Source organism: Myxine glutinosa, chromosome 7, assembly GCF_964187855.1.
Source record: "Myxine glutinosa chromosome 7, kmMyxGlut1.1, whole genome shotgun sequence".
NCBI classification, from domain to species: domain Eukaryota; kingdom Metazoa; phylum Chordata; class Myxini; order Myxiniformes; family Myxinidae; genus Myxine; species Myxine glutinosa.
In genome coordinates, this window is record NC_136267.1 from 137,861,154 (window position 1) to 137,876,627 (window position 15,474).

Genomic DNA, 15,474 nt, shown 5'->3' on the forward strand with positions numbered 1-15,474 from the left:
GTACTCAATTAGCTGACCTCGGAAGGGATGACAGGCTGAGTCAACCCCCCTGGTGTTAATTCAGTGATCGACCGGGATTCGAACTCAGGATCCTAGGTATCCTAAGCTGGCACCCTAGCCGCTAGCCCAACACCAGGCTATTAGATTTTAGATTGAGTTGACAACTTGGTGGATGAGTTGATTAGGTGACGAGAACAAGCCGATTAGATTTTGGTTCAGGTCCGATTCCAGATCCGGCGTATCAGTAGATACAAAACATAAACTGGTCAGCCTGGCGGAGGTACACGCTCTCTACCGAGTGCCTTTCTAGTTAGACATATTAAAATGAATGTAGAAAAAAAGAAGAGGGATGCAAGCCTTTAATCGAGGACACAGCCCACAACTACAACTTAAAAATGGGATGTGTAGATTTTAATTTAAATAAATAAATAAACGACAGAGAAGTCTGTAAGTTGACACCAGAGTAAAGCTGATGGCACACCATCACAAATCGCCACACTTCCTACCGAAAGCAAAGTTGAAAGATGGCAAAAAGTTCCTCCAGTAATGACGAAATATCAAATTTTGGGTTGAAATTAGTCCAGATGGGAACACCAAAATGGCAAAACCAAAATATATTAATATTCTCAGTGTGGATGGATTGATTGGAATACATCAAATGCAGACAATATCCTCGCGGCATCCAACATATACAGCTCTGGCAAACCGTCTCGAACTTTCATGCACTTGCTACAGAGTCTATGTTTATCTTTTATAACTGCAGCAGAAGTCGAACAAATGGTCTGGTAAAAAGCAGCCAATATGTCTTGGACTTGGACTCGCTCTTTTTAAATAAAGGTGGCGAGTCTCATTGAAAGCAAAACACCAGATGGCAAAGGCCAACATATAAAGTGGAACAAATAATAAATAGTTGGAAAAGAACACACGGACGCATGACAATCCAATGAAAGAGGGAAAGGGTTTCAGCCTGTGCAATAAAGCTCAGAGGTGGAACTATCGAAGGCCTGGAGGGAAGATCTCCAGACAGCAAGAGAGCGATGAACGAATGGAGTTGAGTGTTTAAGCCGAGAATTTGAGAGAGCAACAAGGTAAGGGCTTCAGGTAGAAATGCGTGTAACGTTGGGAGAAGGGGAAGGGGGGGGGGGGCAGGGGATAGGTGGAGAGGTGAGAGGGAGAAGCAATACCAGAAGCATCCTAATATCCCACACGCTGATAGGCCTTATTTGTATGCAGCTTCACACTGCTGCTCAACCATGACTGACATCCTGCCAGGCAGAATACGCTTTTCAACATGAAGGACACCACAGCAGATGCATCGACGAGCCATTTCAAGTGACAACTTTCAGCATACTTTTGACCATTCGTATGTGGCCGAGGGTGTTATGTGAGCCACGTTGATCTTTCCTGCTTGGAATCACAAAACACACGACCGGCAATTAGATACAATGAACCTTTCAGATGCATCATGGTCCATACGAGAAACCAGTGGTTTTCGATAAGAAATCTTTGCATAATGAGATACAGACTCCTTTCTGGCGATTGCTGGTCATGACATTAATGCATTCACATTAGATCACTCTAAACATCATTACCTCCGCCACCGAAGGTGGGCAGAGGTTACGTCCCCGTCCCCCCCCCCCCCCAGTCTATTTGTGAACAGGATATCTCAAAAAGTTTTGGATGGATTCGGCCGAAATTTGGTGAAGAGGTTGGGTATGTGACAAGGACGAAATGATGAGATTTTGGTGAAGATCCGGATCCGATAATTTTTTAATTCTTCAAGTGATTCTTCACCATTAAGTGATTGGGCCAAAAACAATACATAGCATGATATTTCAAAAAGTTTTGGATGGATTCGGCCGAAATTTGGTGAAGAGGTCGGGTAGGGTATGTGACAAGGACGAAATGATGAGATTTTGGTGAAGATCCGGATCCGATAATTTTTTAATTCTTCAAGTGATTCTTCACCATTAAGTGATTGGGCCAAAAACAATGCATAGCATGATATTTCAAAAAGTTTTGGATGGATTCGGCCGAAATTTGGTGAAGAGGTCGGGTAGGGTATGTGACAAGGACGAAATGATGAGATTTTGGTGAAGATCCGGATCCGATAATTTTTTAATTCTTCAAGTGATTCTTCACCATTAAGTGATTGGGCCAAAAACAATGCATAGCATGATATTTCAAAAGGTTTTGGATGGATTCGGCTGAAATTTGGTGAAGAGGTCGGGTAGGGTATGTGACAAGGACGAAATGATTAGATTTTGGTGAAGATCCAGATCCGAGAATTTTTTAAATTCTTCAAGTGATTCTTCACCATTAAGTGATTGGGCCAAAAACAATACATAGCATGATATTTCAAAAAGTTTTGGATGGATTCGGCCGAAATTTGGTGAAGAGGTCGGGTAGGGTATGTGACAAGGATGAAATGATTAGATTTTGGTGAAGATCCAGATCTGAGAATTTTTTAATTATTTAAGTGATTCTTCACCATTAAGTGATAGGGCCAAAAACAATACATAGCATGATATTTCAAAAAGTTTTGGATGGATTCGGCCGAAATTTGGTGAAGAGGTCGGGTAGGGTATGTGACAAGGACGAAATGATTAGATTTTGGTGAAGATCCAGATCCGAGAATTTTTTAAATTCTTCAAGTGATTCTTCACCATTAAGTGATTGGGCCAAAAACAATACATAGCATGATATTTCAAAAAGTTTTGGATGGATTCGGCCGAAATTTGGTGAAGAGGTCGGGTAGGGTATGTGACAAGGATGAAATGATTAGATTTTGGTGAAGATCCAGATCTGAGAATTTTTTAATTATTTAAGTGATTCTTCACCATTAAGTGATAGGGCCAAAAACAATACATAGCATGATATTTCAAAAAGTTTTGGATGGATTCGGCCGAAATTTGGTGAAGAGGTCGGGTAGGGTATGTGACAAGGATGAAATGATTAGATTTTGGTGAAGATCCAGATCTGAGAATTTTTTAATTATTTAAGTGATTCTTCACCATTAAGTGATGGGGCCAAAAACAATACATAGCATGATATTTCAAAAAGCTTTGGATGGGTTCGGCCGAAATTTGGCGAAGAGGTCGGGTAGGGTATGTGACAAGAACAAAACGATTAGATTTTGGTGAAGATCCGGATCCGATAATTTTTTAATTATCTAAGTGATTCTTCACCATTAAGTGATCGGGCCAAAAAATATCATAGCATGATATTTCAAAAAGTTGTGGATGGATTCGGCCGAAATTTGGTGAAGAGGTTGGGTATGTGACAATAACGAAATAATTAGATTTTGGTGAAAATGCGGATCCGAGAATTTTTTAATTATTCAAGTGATTCTCCACCATTAAGTGATGGGGCCAAAAACAATACATAGCATGATATTTGAAAAAGTTGTGCATGGATTTTTACAAAACCTGGTAGATGAGTTAGTTAGGGGACAAGAACAAGCTGATTCGATTTTGGTTCAGGTCAGAATCCAGATCCAGCCCATCAATGGGATAAAAAACATAAACTGCTCAGCCTGGCGGAGGTACGTGCTCAAATATAAGAGTCTTCTGTCAGATTCGAGAAAGCAGTCATTCTATAATCATCATGTGAAGGCCACTAATTCAATCGCCCTCTGCTTCACTCATTAAACAACATCCTGTCATGTGATCAGGACAGACAAAATTGCTGACACGTAGCTGTGTCAAAAAACCCAGAAAATGGTGGCATTCTAAGGAATGCCATAAACCCCAAATGTGTTTTTTTCTGAAGGTTTTTTCTACAACAATCAAACTAATATGTACCACTTTGCTCTTAAGTAGTTTTTAATGGGTTTTAAAATCCTCTTGCGTTAGCAAATGGATTAGAAATAAAAGGAAATCCGTAATTTGATGCCAGCCACAGAATAATTAGGATTGCAAAAAATATATAATCCAAAAAATAATTGGTTTTACTGATGTCTGCGAAGTAAATAAATCTGCCTTTCGTACCCAGTGTGGCCTCCATTAAAATACACTTCCTTTTAATGTCATATGGAAGATGCCAGAATATCTCGGAGACTGTTACTCCACTTTGAGCCGTCCGCTCTGAGTTCAATCATCAGCCCGACTATAATCCGCCACCCTTGTAATCCAGGGTCATGGTGTTGTGCCAATGGGTGTGCTATCCCATGGAAAGTCGTTTAAAAAAGGGTGATGTCAAAATATCCCACGGTGCCTTTCATAAAGAGTTTGCTGTTGTATTCAATTTTGAAGATTTGACCGGTCAAATTCAAAATTCCTGCCGGAACCTACAGCACCCTTTCCATAGGATAACGCACCCATTGACGGAACGTCCTGACCCTGGATTATAAGGGTGGCGGATTATAGTCGGGTTGAGAATTGCGACAGGGTGGCGACTTGTCTGGAGTTGGTTTTAAGCCCAGGAATAATTCAAGAGTTAGAGGTAAAGTGACAATGCAGAAACACAGTATAGTTGGCACGGATAGATTTTTTTTTTTGGGGGGGGGGGGGGGGGGGGGATACAAGATCGAGGCTCGTGTAAGAGCTAACATTAATCACAAAAAAAAACAACAGACACACAAAGTATATAATAAGGGGAGCGGTACACAAGATGGGGAGAGAAAGGGAAGCACACAAACACAACATTTGAGAGCAGGGACATCGGGAGATCTGTGGGAGGGAGAGGGCTTGGGGTGGGGGTGGGGGGGTGGGGTGGGAGAAGTATAAAACACAAGGATACTACAAGGACTTCCAGGAAAGAAGTCGGTAATTCAAAAAAGTGGATCTGGGGTGAATTAATGGGGGTAGAAAAGATCAAGGTTTTGGATGGGGAAAGATAAGAGATTTTTATTTTTTATTTTTTTTGTACACAACATCGAGGCTCGTGAAAGAGCTAACATTAATCACACAAAAAGTCAAACCGACACAAACCGACACATAAAGCACAACATAAGGGGAGCGGTAGACAAGATGGGGAGAGAGGGGGAAGGACACAAACACAACATTTGAGAGCAGGGACATCGAGAGAAGTGGGGGGGAGAGGGCTTGGGGGGAGGTGGGAGAGGTATAAAACATAGGGACACTGCAAGGACTTCCAGGAAAGAAGTTGGAATTTCGAAAAAGTGTATCTGGGGTAAATTAGTGGGGGTAGAAAAGATCAAGGTTTTGGATGGGGGAAGATAAGAGATGGTGGTGAACAGCTGTTTTAAAGACCTGGAGGGGGGAGTGGGATTGAAGGGATTGGGGGAGTTTGTTACAGACGCGGGAGAAAAGGGGAATGAAAGAGTGAAGGTGAGCAGAGAGCCTAGATTTTGGCAGTTTAACCATAAGGGGGTTGCTGGCAGATCTTGTGCGACCTATAGGAATATTTGGGGGACAGAGCACAGAGAGAGCTGGGGGAGCAAGGCCGGAGAGGAGTCGGTAGAAGACAGAAAGACCACCAACCTGCCTGCGGTGAGTGAGTGAAAGGCCCTCGGAGTTAGCTTCATCGCAGGAGATTCCAATAATTCTGAAAGCTTTGGTTTCAACAGCGTGAAGCAGAGCTAGGTGTGAGGCAGGAGCACCGGCCCAGAGGGGGGAACAGTATTCCATTGAGCTGCGGATGAAAGCCTTGTTTGTGGTGAGGAGCTCAGGTGTGCCGAGGAAGGGCTTCGCACGACAGAGGATGCCCAGTTGGCGACTGGCTTTGGAGGCCAGATTTGAAATGTGGTTTTCCCAAGAAAGATCATGGCAGATAGTGAGACCCATAAGCTTGAGTGACAGAACTTCTTGGAGAGGGTTGTTGAGAAAGTAGATGGGAGGGTTGTCCAGTTGGTCTTTTCGGAGAGACATAGTAAGAGTGTGAGATTTTTCAGGATTGAAAGACATGTTCCACTTATTTGACCAGTCTGTGATTTTGTCCAGGTCTGCAGAGACTGAGGAGGCTGCAGACTGCCGATCTGAGGGATGAGGAATGGAGTGGCAGAAAGTGGGGTATTCAGCAAAGAGATAGAGAGGATTTTCCAGAGAGTCGGAGAGATCATTGATGAAGACCAGAAAAAGCTGTTTTAAAGACCTGGAGGGAGGAGTGGGATTGAAAGAGAGTGCGGGATTAATTTTGATTTTGTATAATTAGGCTTCACATCACCAACATGGAAGCTTGGCCACACAATATGCAATGGGATGGCTTGAGGCTTATTTTGAGATCATCATCGGAGGTAAGGAACAATATAACGTCCAAACTACATCTGTAACTCCAATTCCATCCGTTGTGACCCCTGGGTTATTGTGTACCTCATTGCCCCCCACAATCGCATCGCCCTTTTCCTTGGACATGAGCCTCAGTCTTTCCATCAGAAACACGTCATACCATGAACAGACAGGTGTGAGAAGTCAAGTCGAAACACTAATAATAAAGACGTCTGTTTCTGAATACATCACCGGCTGAATATCGTCAGGGGCCTTGCTCGACTTGAAGACTCGTGTCGTTTGTCTTACAATTGAACTGCTGTGCAATCTTGCTGTCCAGGAACAGAAATGGCAGACGCTCTGTGCGAAATGGTCCCCTGCAGGTGCAGGTGCAGTCAGGTCGTGCTCAAACCGTCTGCCTCCGTGAACACGTCTTTCACGCTTGGTTCCATTTTCTTAAGAATGACGTCACGGTGCTGTGTCCAGTCTTTGTTCCGCTTTGTCCAGTGTGAAGGGGTTCTATTGGATGTCCAGAGAACAAGCTGTGCAATAAGCAAACTGGTGTCCTGGCATTGATGCTGTGATGCAACTCAAGCGTCTTATCCACCGAGGCTGAAAATTAACAGCGTATATTTCTCTCCATAATCATATGTTGCTCTCCCCTTCAGTGCTTCTCTCGTTATGTACCTATCTCCTTCCGATTTGAAATGGTTTCCGGTTAGTACGTGCACCTGGATAGAATTCCCCACGTAGCCTTTTAAACCACAATATCAGATGGTCATTATCTATCTGTTACAAAATGCTCAGCAGTTTCCTCTCCATGGAGACGAATCGATGAAGCTTTGTTTTAATGAGAAGTCCATGAGAATTTGTTGCGTGACCATGAAACCTCAATAAAATTGGAAAAAAAATCGAGAGCTTCACAGATAATCCGTGGGACCTGACAACATTGCAGAAAAAGGAAAAGGTAAATAGGGGAAGGATGGGTGGACATATAAAAAAAGACGGTGAGAGTGGGATGGTAGGATTAAGAGCAACATATGCAAAATGGTGGTTCGACGGAGAGATATGTAAACTTCCCAAAATCTTGCTTTGTAATAAGAAGATGGCACAATCAGAAAACTATAACGACACTCGGTAGAGAGCATAGCTCCGCCAGGTGAACAGTCTACGTTTTGTATCCCACTGATGGGTCGTATCTGGATCCAGACATGAACCAAAATCTAATCGGCTTGTTATCGTCACCTAAACCAATTTATGCACCTAGTTTTGTCAGAACTCGTCCATAACTTTTTCAGATATCCTGATATATATCATATTTGGCCCCATATCTCAATGGTGAAGAATCACTTAAAAATTAAATAACTCTCCTATCCGAATCCCTATTCAGATCTTCACCAAAAACGAATCGATTCTTCCTTGTCACACACACAACCTGCCCAACAAGTTTCGTCCAAATCCATCCATAACTTTTTGAGATATCCTGATATATATCATATTTGGCCCCATCTCCCAATGGTGAAGAATCACGAAGAAATTAAATAATTCTCATATCCGAATCCATATTCAGATCTTCACCAAAATTGAATCAAATCGTGCTTGTCAGACACATAACCTGTCCACCAAGTTTCGTCCAAATCCGTCCACAACGTTTTGAGATATCCTGCTCTATTGTTTTTGGCCCTATCTCACAATGGTGAAGAATCACTTTTAAAAATTCTCCTAGCCGGATCCGAATCTTCACCAAAATCTAATTATTTCCTCCGTGTCACAAACACCAGCTCTCTCCCAAATTTCGTCCGAATCTGTCCACAACTTTTTGAGATATCTTCTTCACAAACAGACAAATAAACAAACAGACAGACAGACAGACAGACAGACACGGGTGAAAACAACCTCCATCCACTTTTGGTGGCGGATGTAATAAAATTATCTACATAATCCTCGGATCATGAAGGAACTAAACGACAGAGGGCCGCAAGTTCAGAGGCTGAGAGAGAGGATCAAAAAAGAACGGGGAGACAAAGTGAATGGGTTGCATGGAGGGGGGGGGGGGGGTGGGGGGGAGGGATTTCTAAAAATAAAGGAGAGCAAGGGTTGGAATGGGAGAAAGCATGAGGTGACAATGGGCAGAACTCTTGGAGGGGAGGGGTACAAGGAAAAAGACACAAGGAGTCGGTTCCAAAGATGAAAAAATTGAGGGATGAAGGAATGCAGATTCTCACCAATGAATTAGCATCCCGAATTCTATCCACGACCGTAATGGAATCCTCATTCAAACAGCCTTTTCATTCCCAAATGTACTTGGAAGCTCGAATTGTGAAGCCTATGAGGAAGCTCTTCACTGCTTGCCTTTGACAGCAACAATGGCATAGTGACGAGGAGACTTTGCAGGATCAAAAAGGGAAACCAGAGCAGCGTGGCAAGACGGATCCTGCGGGATGAACACGTTGACGAGACAAAGACAGTAACGGGTAAGAAAGTTAGGACAAAGCATAGTTTGCATAAATTATGAACTCAAATAATTTGAAAGCACAGTTTGCAAATCAGAAAATTCCATTTTTCACCCAAAACTTGCCAATCTAACAACCTTTGGGGCACAACTTTACACCAGCATTGTTATAACTAATCATCTTTCAGTCATCAATATATCGATCTGCCATAATCATTAATCATATCGGTGAAAACCCATGGGGTTTCCACAACAGCAACCAGAACTTTCCAGTTGTTGTGTTGATGCCAATTAACTCCACCACCGAAAGTTGACTTGGAGGTTACGTTTTCACTTCTGTCTGTCTGTGAGAAGGATATCTCAAAAAGTTATGGACGGATTCGGATGAAATTTGGTGGACAAGTTAGGTGTGTGACAAGGACGAATTGATTCGATTTTGGTGAAGATCAAGGTGTGAGAATTTTTTAATTGGTTCTTCACCATTGATACATCGGGCCAAAAACGATACAGAGCAGGTTATCTCAAAAAGTTGTGGATGGATTATGACAAAACTATGTGGACGAGTTGGTTATGTGACAAGAACAAGCCGATTAGATTTTGGTTCAGGTTTGGATGCAAATCGGGCCTATCAGTGGGATACAAAACGTAAACTGTTCAGCCTGGCGGAGATATGCGCTCTACCAAGTGCTGTTATAGTTTGCGTAATGTAACAAGAAAAAGAGCAATCAGAGATTGCAAACCCTCACCAAGATGTATTTTCAGTGGTTTTTAAAGGCTTTTTCGTTAAAACAAATATGGCGGCCGAACCACGTGACCGATGACGTCATCATTATTTTTTTTCTAAACTAATTTATTCCTAGATTATGCTGAAGAAATTTCATCTTGATCGGATGAAGTTTTGTACTTGTCCAATTATGACGTCATAATGGAGGCACCTATGACATCATCATTAACATATTTTATTCCCCATGGAGAGTTCTTTACAATGAACGATGTCTCATTTTTTTCTATTCAGTGCTTTCGGAGATATGGAGGTGCAATTTTTTTCGGTTTTTCCAAGATGGCGGCCGAACCACGTGACTGATGACGTCAGCATTTTTTTTTTTTTCTAAACCAGTTTATGCCGACATGATGCTCAATAAATTTCATCTTGATTGGATGAAGTTTTGTACTTGTCGAATTATGACGTCATAATGGAGGCACCTATGAAATCAGCATTAACATATTTTATTCCCCATGGAGAGTTCTTTACAATGAGCCATGTCTCAATTTTTTCGATTCAGTGCTTTCCGAGTTATAGGTGTGCAACGTTTTTCGATTTTTCCAAGATGGCGGCCGAACCATGTGACCTATGACGTCATGATTATCATAAAAAATTGTACAGGTGGAGTTGCACATATGGTGAAAATTTCCTGTCAATCGGACCAACGGTTGCAGAGAAAATCATATTTATGCTGTGCGGACAAACAGACAAACAAACAAACAAACCGACTCAAATGCGATACCCTCTCCTCTGGCGAGGGTAATAAACAAGTATAAATTGGAATTGTTCATTCTTTTATCGACCTCCGCTTACTCATCATATCCAAATGTAAAAATGATGTACTCTGATATCAATCAGACGATGAAAATAAACAATGACGATGTTGATCATTCTCCAGTAGGAATTTAAATTCCTCCTTTATCGAAAGCAAAGGGCAATTATATTTTAATATTTCACAATCGAGCAAACAGGGAGCAATTGCAGATAAAACGACCAATTATCAAAGTACCACAATTTGTAAACAACATGGCAAGCAAAATTTTCCGATGCATCATCCTGGTGTTGGGCTGTTGCTAGAACCCTGGTGTTGGGCTAGCGGTTAGGGTGCCGGCTTAGGATCCCGGTCGATCGCTGAATTAACGCCAGGGGGGTTGACTCAGCCTGTCATTCCTTCCGAGGTCGGCTAATTGAGTACCAGTTCACTGGTAATTCCCTGTTTGTCGTTAAAGGCGGCAAAAAGGGTTGGCGTCAGGAAGGGCATCCGGCCGTAAAACATTGCTTCAAAAAGGGGACCGAAAAACAACAACAACCACGGTCCCCGAAAAAGGCCAACCCCCGCTTTGCGGGGAAAAATAGCCTCTAAAGGTGGTTATCAGGAGTGCGGTAATGAACGAGTCAAAAGGGTTGGCCTGTTTTGTCATCCCATATGAATTGATGGGTCATGATGCCTGGAAATACAAATTTTATAATGCTGAGTATTCAACAACAGCCGAGGAATCTAAAGAGTAACTCATTCTCTTTGTTTTGTCAAACGTTTTTCTTTTGCATTTTGAGTCTCACCCTGAAGGGGACGCGAGACTATCGCAATGCCCCTGTCTATCTGTCTGTTTCGGCATCTATAGATTTTCGCTTTACAAATGGTTTTCTTTGCAACCGCTTGTCTGATCGATGTGAAACTTTGAACAAACGAGGGACTCCCCAGTCCCCATGGAGAATATTTCATTGCTAACTCTGACATCATAGGTCACATGGTATAGCAGCCATATTGGATTAAATTTAAAATAAATGTCGACATAATTTTCACTGAAACCGCTCAACTAAAAGAATTGAATGCTGGCATGTCATCAACTCTCCACAAACTATGGCTAACTCCCCATAACCATGTCATCAACTATGGTATTCCAGCCATAATTGGTTGAATTGAAATCTTTATCTGAAAAATCTGAAAGTTCATATGGCTGATCTATGACATGATGTGTGAAGAATTACATTTATGACGTTCATAACCCATGCCAATAAATTATGTGACATAATAGGGTGCGTGGATGACGCAAGTATATGGGCCATAATAGTCACGTGTTCAGTTAACAATGGTATTTCTGTTCATAATGAGAGTGCGAGGCGAAACTATGCACTCTACAAGTGCCGTTCTAGTTGTTGTTGTTGTTGTTTTTTGCATTTCTGTCATGCCATTGTATGTATGTCTTATCACAACATGAGAAATCAGCTCTGAATCTGGGAAGTTGGCGGTTTGAACCCGACTGTAGCCAATTCATACCAAAGACCTAAAATGATACGTGCTGCTTCCTTGATTGATGCTCGGCATTCAAAAAAGACAGAGTACAGAAAAAACAACCATCGAATGGAAGCCATTGCCTAGGGTTAATGGCCTAATGTATTAAGGTTCCTTGCAAGGGAACTCGTATTTATTTATCTTGTATAAAAACCAATGCAAAAATGAATAAATAAACATGTACAGAACATCTTATGCAGACCATGACCCAGGCTCAATCGTTTGGAAGATAACAATGATGAACAGTCTACTGCTGTTACACTTTATTTTTTTCAATCGTTGTTGCACTTTCGAAAATTACCTTTGGAAAATTATCTATGTAATCCAAAGCAGCAAGGAGAGGCATCATTTATCACTTTCGCAAGATATTGACTGCAGGTGTCAGTTCAAAACATATCGTCTCTGATCCCAATGGTAAGGCTGATGACTTGGGAACGACTCGGCAGGAACTCAACGTAAAAGGCCAATTATTGTTGGAGAGCATTCAGATAATTACTGTATATGAAAAATTATTCTGTTCTATATCCCGTGGCCTGTGTCTCGTGCTAGAATAAGACAAATGATTTAAAAAAGAAAAAAAAAGAAAAAAAAAAGCTGCTCTTCTCACTTCTTGGAGTCAGAAGTGGACTTCAACCCTGTTGAGAAACCTCCAAGGTAAACCGAATGATTCGGAGACGCAACGGCACAGCACGATGCGTCACCTACAGCTCTCCAACTTTTGGCGGTCCATCATTTGTTATCCTCACAAAAGTGATTGGACTTTTTGTTGAAACACAGGAATGCATAATTATCGACTTTGTAACAGATACCTATCCTAATCTTATAAATAGGAGTCATTTTCTGTGTATCTGTCGGTCTGTGTGAAATGCCAATCACGCCCAAGCTACTGGTCCAATTGGCACCAAAGTTGACACGTACACCAAAATTGACCTCCTGTTGAACATGAGCAACTTGTTTGTCTGTGACGATGGCTGATGATGATATCGCTAAATTAAATTCTAAATTCATTAGTTACTTATTCATTGTGGAGGTTTGTTGCGTGTGGCCTCGATGTGATCAGTTCCCGTTCCCTTCACCCCCCCCCCCCCCTAAATTTCAGTTTCTCAAATTCTCCACCTCGCATTTCCCTCCCGAGTTCAAAATTGTGAGACTCGTGTGTGAATTGCATTGTTTTGTCGAGATTTAAACTTTTAATTATTTTTTATTCCGCCATTTTGTGTTCCCCGTCTGGATTTTTATAATTTATTTGATAAAACCTCTTGTCTGCAGACAATCGCTCCGATGCATTATTAATCTGTATTCGTGAAAGACTTGCATGCCCTGGCCGGTTCGTGAAAAACTTAGGCCAAAGACTTCCCTCCGGCCTACCCGACAAGAACGTGGGAAAAAATATGGACGCTAAAGAAAAAGAATAATAATCTCCCTCAACATTCTCTGAAAAGGACTTTATTCGACCATTTTCTACAGCCGATGTAGAAAGAAAAAGAACCACCTTTAGATGCCATTTTTCCCCGCAGAGCAGGGGTTGGCCTTTTTCGGGCACCTTGGTCCCCTTTTTGAAGCAATGTTTTATGGCCGGATGCCCTTCCTGCCGCCAACCCTGTTAGTCGCCTCTTGCGACACACACAGGGAATTACCAGTGAGCTGGTACTCAAATTGCCGAGCTCGGAAGGATGACGGGCTGAGTCAAACCCCCCTGGCGTTAATTCAGCGATCGACCGGGATTTGAACTCAGGATCCTAGGATCCCAAGCCGGCACCCTAACCACTAAGCCAACACCGATGTAGGACAACCGGAATTAAAGAGTGACCCGAAGAATATGACACAAGTCTTCAGCTTCATGCCTCTGCAGCAGATGACTGCAGCTCTGTAATTGTGCGGGGTCCAGACACATATGTCGCCATCAAAGGAATTGGCCTCTCATCCACACTGGAAAGAATGGAAAGGCGAGGACACTTCCCTCGGTTTGATTTGTAAATGCATTAGGGCCTGCTAAGATAGATATGCTCATTGGCTTGCACTGTATAATGCTGTATGGCTAAACAGTTGCACCGTAAGGGTGTGAACGTGGAAGTGCTTTCCCAGCAAAGGGAAAAAGAGAGAGAGAAAAAGACGGTCTTCAAGATGAAAGAGGTCCAAGCAGTGTGCTAATCAATGCAAGCTTTTGGAGAAGACAATGAACTACATTTGGGACATTTGTCACCCCTCAATAGATTTCGCTGTTTGTGGTACAACCAGAGAGGATGAGATGTACACATGGCTAGGTACAATGCATTTTCCTAATGCTTTAAAGAATGTGACTGCATGCACTTCGCACAAATGAAGATGCATTACTGGTCCATCCTAAGTGTGCAAACTATCAGGCAGCAATTTATCGTCAGAGCCTTCTTCCACACATTCAAGCTCCAGCACCTGCTGGTTATGGTTGGAGGATCGAAGATGGGCAACAAATCATCCCTCAGATGGAAAGTAAACCAGCTTTGTAAAGTTAATATAAAATTTGTCACAGGAGATGTAGTAAATCAAAGTGTGGGAGCAAGAGTAGTTCCTTCTGCAGAACACATCTTCCATGTGCAGATGTGTGTGGCTGAACAAACTGTACCAACTTGCCCAAAAAGAAACAATTAGTGACAGTGATGAAGATTAATACTGTGCAAAAAGCTTATTTTTTTAAACACCAAACAAGTAAAAATTTTGAAAGTTGCAAATATAGGAAATTATCACAAAGTATACAAACAAGATCTCATGCATCTCATTCAGATGCGACATTTTGTATAACCAAATAGGTAAGCAATGATTTTGGGTACCTGAACACATAAAGTACAAAATTAAATAAAGAATGCACCAAACATATCATCCAATGCCTTGCATCAATTGCAACTCGTATGTCTTCAATGCGATTTTGGGACCGTTGACAGTGGGGCAGTAGGACAACATGTGGATACAAAGGGATGAATGAACAAGAGGAGGAAGGAGATGCATAGAAACATCAACCTGAAAAATTGATGCGGAGGTTGGTAAGGGGAGATAGAAGTAGGCAGGGATGGAGGTGACCTGACGTGAAGGCACACTGCCAACTTGAAGCACTGGAGGGAAGAGGGTGGGGAAGGAGTGGAGGTGAGCTTTAGGCCTGGATTCTGGGAGTTTCACAAGGACGTGGTTGCTGAAGGAACACAAGTGACTCGGAGGAACTGAAGAGGGACGGAGGGTTTCAAGAGCACATCAAACAAAACCTGAGGAGAGGCGGCAGAAAGCAGGGAGGTCACCAACCTCTCTGCGATGAAAAAGCAGTAGGCCCTGTGCTTTTGCTTATTTGTGGAAGATGCCAATGATGGTGAGAGCTGTGTATTCCACAGTGAACAGGACTGAGAGGTGTGAATTGGGTGCACTTGCTCCATGCGAGAGCAGTATTCCTTTGATCTAGGGCAAAGGCCTTTAAGCCGTGATGTGTTTAGATTTTAAAAGGAAGAACGTGTCTGCAGCTTGATTTATGGTTGAATGCCCAGTCTACAGCTGCTTTTGGAGGAGCGCTTTATATATATAGGTGAGGTGGTTGGAAACGGTGAGGCCCAGAAGTTCAAGAAAAGGGCCTTGTTCTAATGGTTGGAAATAAATAGGTGGGCTTGTTTGACAATGATTCCCGAAACAGGGTTTGGATGTGACATTTTCCTGGATTTAAAGACATATTCCCAGTGTTAGACCAGAATTCTGATCCTTTTCAGGTCAGCAGAGAGGGAAGTAACTGGTGCCGGAATATCGATGGGATGTTGAGTTGTCTGCAAAGAGAAAGAGGGTTTCC

General features: G+C 42.3%; 1 protein-coding gene across 2 annotated transcripts in view; it reads right to left on the reverse strand.

Annotated features, from left to right (window-relative positions):
• Positions 1–345: 345 nt before the first annotated feature.
• Positions 346–15,474, reverse strand: part of LOC137431675 (putative methyltransferase-like protein 25) — a 145,383-nt gene continuing 130,254 nt past the window's right edge. Inside the window, exons 12-13 of one of the 2 annotated variants that reach the window (XR_013624175.1) lie at positions 8,393–8,601; positions 346–1,404 (exon numbers count right to left, since the gene is read on the reverse strand). Coding sequence is in view for 1 of the 2 variants with exons in the window: in XM_078782313.1 (XP_078638439.1) it covers positions 8,509–8,601 (93 nt within the window). In the remaining variant the exon portion in view is untranslated. Of the gene's footprint in view, positions 1,405–4,525; positions 8,602–15,474 lie in introns of those variants that run through there. The other variant, XM_078782313.1, reaches the window with a different exon arrangement.